The sequence below is a fragment of the Cyprinodon variegatus genome, unplaced genomic scaffold (genome assembly GCF_000732505.1).
Source record: "Cyprinodon variegatus isolate N-32 unplaced genomic scaffold, C_variegatus-1.0 Scaffold1216, whole genome shotgun sequence".
In the NCBI taxonomy this organism is placed as follows: Eukaryota; Metazoa; Chordata; class Actinopteri; order Cyprinodontiformes; family Cyprinodontidae; genus Cyprinodon; species Cyprinodon variegatus.
The window spans coordinates 68,001-71,350 of NW_015151669.1; the positions used below are offsets into that span (position 1 = coordinate 68,001).

General features: G+C 50.6%; 2 protein-coding genes across 2 annotated transcripts in view; one reads left to right on the forward strand and one right to left on the reverse strand.

The window, feature by feature from the left end:
- The window catches only part of LOC107102201 (ADP-ribosylation factor-like protein 11), an 8,304-nt gene extending 6,965 nt beyond the window's left edge, over nt 1–1,339 (forward strand). Inside the window, exon 5 of the mRNA XM_015401409.1 lies at nt 1,116–1,339. Coding sequence (XP_015256895.1) covers nt 1,116–1,244 — 129 coding nt within the window. The 3' untranslated portion in view covers nt 1,245–1,339. The remainder of the gene's footprint in view (nt 1–1,115) is intronic.
- ebpl (emopamil binding protein-like) overlaps nt 1,249–3,350 on the reverse strand; it is an 8,754-nt gene continuing 6,652 nt past the window's right edge. The window contains exons 2-4 of the mRNA XM_015401410.1: nt 2,380–2,449; nt 2,032–2,170; nt 1,249–1,715 (exon numbers count right to left, since the gene is read on the reverse strand). Of these exons, the coding sequence (XP_015256896.1) occupies nt 1,466–1,715; nt 2,032–2,170; nt 2,380–2,431 (441 nt within the window). The 5' untranslated portion in view covers nt 2,432–2,449 and the 3' untranslated portion in view covers nt 1,249–1,465. The remainder of the gene's footprint in view (nt 1,716–2,031; nt 2,171–2,379; nt 2,450–3,350) is intronic.

A 3,350-nucleotide genomic window follows, 5' to 3' on the forward strand; every position in this document is an offset into this window, starting at 1 on the left:
GATCTGGAGCGATACCTCCTACCGACGGCAGGAGGAATCACCGATCTGGAGCGATACCTCCTACCGACGGCAGGAGGAATCACCGAGCTGGAGCGATACCTCCTACCGATGGCAGGAGGAATCACCGATCTGGAGCTATACCTACTACCGATGGCAGGAGGAATCACCGAGCTGGAGCGATACCTCTTACCGATGGCAGGTGGAATCACCGATCTGGAGCGATACCTCCTACCGATGGCAGGTGTAATCACCGATCTGGAGCGATACCTCCTACCGATGGCAGGAGGAATCACCGATCTGGTGCGATACCTCCTACCGATGGCAGGTGTAATCACCGAGCTGGAGCGATACCTCCTACAGATGGCAGGGGGAATCACCGAGCTGGAGCGATACCTCCTACAGATGGCAGGGGGAATCACCGAGCTGGAGCGATACCTCCTACCGATGGCAGGAGGAATCAACGAGCTTGAGCGGTACCTTCTACCGACGGCAGAAGGAATCACCGAACTTGAGCGGTACCTCCTACCGATGGCAGGTGGAATCACCGAGCTGGAGCTATACCTCCTACCAACGGCAGGAGGAATCACCGAGCTTGAGCGATACCTCCTACTGATGGCAGGAGGAATCACAGAGCTTGAGCGATACCTCCTACTGATGGCAGGAGGAATCACCAAACTTGAGCGATACCTCCTACCGATGGCAGGTGGAATCACCGAGCTTGAGCGATACCTCCTACTGACGGCAGGAGGAATCACCGAGCTTGAGCGATACCTCCTACCGACCGTAGGTGAAATCACCGAGCTGGAGCGATACCTCCTACTGAAGGCAGGTTAGGCTTGGGAACCACAGGAGAACCTGCAGGGATCCAAAGCCAATCTGGTCTTTGTGGTTCTTCCCAGTTTTTAATAGAAAAAGAGTAACCAGATCCGGGATGCCGGAGGAAGTCAGATAAACAGAAATGTAGACGTCACTGATTGCTTTTTGTCCTCAAAGATTAATTTTATTTATCAGATTCTGCTTTCCAAGGTTCTGTCGGACAGAGTGGAGCAGTATAACCAGTTGCACCAACATGTTTCCTCTGCAGAACATTAACAGATGCTCCATCTTCTCCTCAGGTCTCCACCAAGTTGGACCTGCCCAACATCAAAGACAGGCTGTGGGAGATCCAGGCCTGCAGCGCCACCCAGGGACTGGGTCTGGGCCAAGCCTTCAAGGCGGTCGCCAAGATGATCAAGAGGGCCTGAGAGGAGGAGGAAGAGTTCTGGTTCTGCAGGACAGGATCCCTTGAGCCATTGGTTTTATTTATAGAGATGATGTTTAATAAAGGTTTTAGTGATGATCCAAGCGTCTGATTAGTCCATCCTGATACCGAACTACATCAGTCCGACCCGATCAGAGCCAGAAATCTCTGATCAGCTCAAACATTGGGAGCCTGAAGGCTCTGATGCGGATCACCTGCTGGTCTCTACAGTTTCTTCCTGTGGGAGGAGGTGCTGTCTCCTCTGACTCCATGCAGACCCTTTAGAACAAACCAGGATTGGACCAGCAGCAGGATCGGAACCAGCACCCAGAGTCCATTAAAAAACACCAGGTAGATCCAGAGATAGAGCGGGTTGGAGGTGTTTAGGTGAGGACTTCCCAACAGCCAATCAGGACAGAATGTCATCCAGCCGCCGTACAGCTCGCACACGCACAGAGTGATCTGCAGGAAGTGTCTGAGAAACATTGCATTGGTCAGAACGGTTCAGCATGGGTCAATAAGGGTCAACATGTGTCAATAAGGGCCAGCATGGGTCAATAAGGGTCAATAAGGGTCAACATTCTTCAGTAGGGGTCAGTGTGGGTACAAGGGTAATTTTCGGTCAGAATGACTTAAAAAAGGGTCAATTTGACTCTGCATGGTTTGAGACTCAAGGAAGGAAAGTCTGTTCATTGACCTGCCTTCTCTCAGTAGGGTGAGAGACGGTACTATTCACCTTTAGTAGTTGGACCTGTGTTACTACAGTAGGATGCGGTATTCTATAGTACTACCTGTAGTACTTGTCGTTGAGTACTGCATGTATCAGAAGTAGAGCCAGCAGGGACCCCAGGACGACCGTCAGGATCTCCAAGGAGACGATGGTGGGGTCAGAAACTAACCAGCGACTGTCTGCTTTACCGTACTCCTTCCCTACAGGTGAGACACGTGAGACACGTAGGTTCCTAGAGCAGAGCTGAGATGATAAAGCACTGAAGTAGTATGATAGTACCACAGGGCAGCAGTACTCTGGTGTAGGGGGATAAAGTGAGGGCGTCTCTGTAATACTGAGGACAGCTCTCTGATTGGCTGTTTGCTGAATGACTGAATAAAAGCAGCACAAACATGGGTAGAAGACTCACAGAGTTCAGCCAGAGGACCTTCAGACGTCTCCACCGTCCCAACCAGAGACATGTAGACAAATGGACCCTCCTGGGGACAGAAGGCAGTCAGTCAAAATTTCCTGACCTTGGTGTCTCCTGTCTGGGTTTTATTAGCAGATGTCCTCCAGGTATGAAGGTCTAAACAGTTTAACTAGATCTAGTCACCGTAGAGCAGGTCAGATGTCCTTCCTCTGAACACAGTTCACCTGAAGAAAAGACTCTACCTGGGATATGGAGGCGCTGCTCCGTAACATCATTGTCAATAAGGATGGTTCAGGCTCATGAAGACTAACAGACAGACCTTCAAAGCAGCACAGAAACTCCAAGGGAAGTTCAGCACAGCAGTCTAAAAAACATCGAAAACACGACTGATAGGAACAGGAGGTAGGAGCAGGAGCTAGGAACAAGAACTTGGAACAGGAGCTAGGAAAAAGAGGTAGGAGCAGGAGCTAGGAACAGGAGCTAGGAAAAGGAGGTAGGAGCTGGAGCTAGGAACAAGAACTTGGAACAGGAGCTAGGAAAAAGAGGTAGGAGCAGGAGCTAGGAACAGGAGCTAGGAACAGAAGCTAGGAAAAGGAGGTAGGAGCTGGAGCTAGGAACAAGAACTTGGAACAGGAGCTAGGAAAAAGAGGTAGGAGCAGGAGCTAGGAACAGGAACAGGAGCTAGGAGCAGGAGCTAGGAACAGGAGGTAGGAACAGGAACTAGGAACAGGAGCTAGGAACAGAAGGTAGGAGCAGGAGCTAGGAACAGGAACTAGTAACAGGAGCTAGGAACAGGAGCTAGGAAAAGGAGGTAGGAGCAGGAGCTAGGAACAGGAATTAGGAACAGGAGCTAAGAACAGGAGCTAGGAAAAAGAGGTAGGAGCAGGAGCTAGGAACAGGAATTAGGAACAGGAGCTAAGAACAGGAGCTAGGAAAAAGAGGTAGGAGCAGGAGCTAGGAACAGGAAG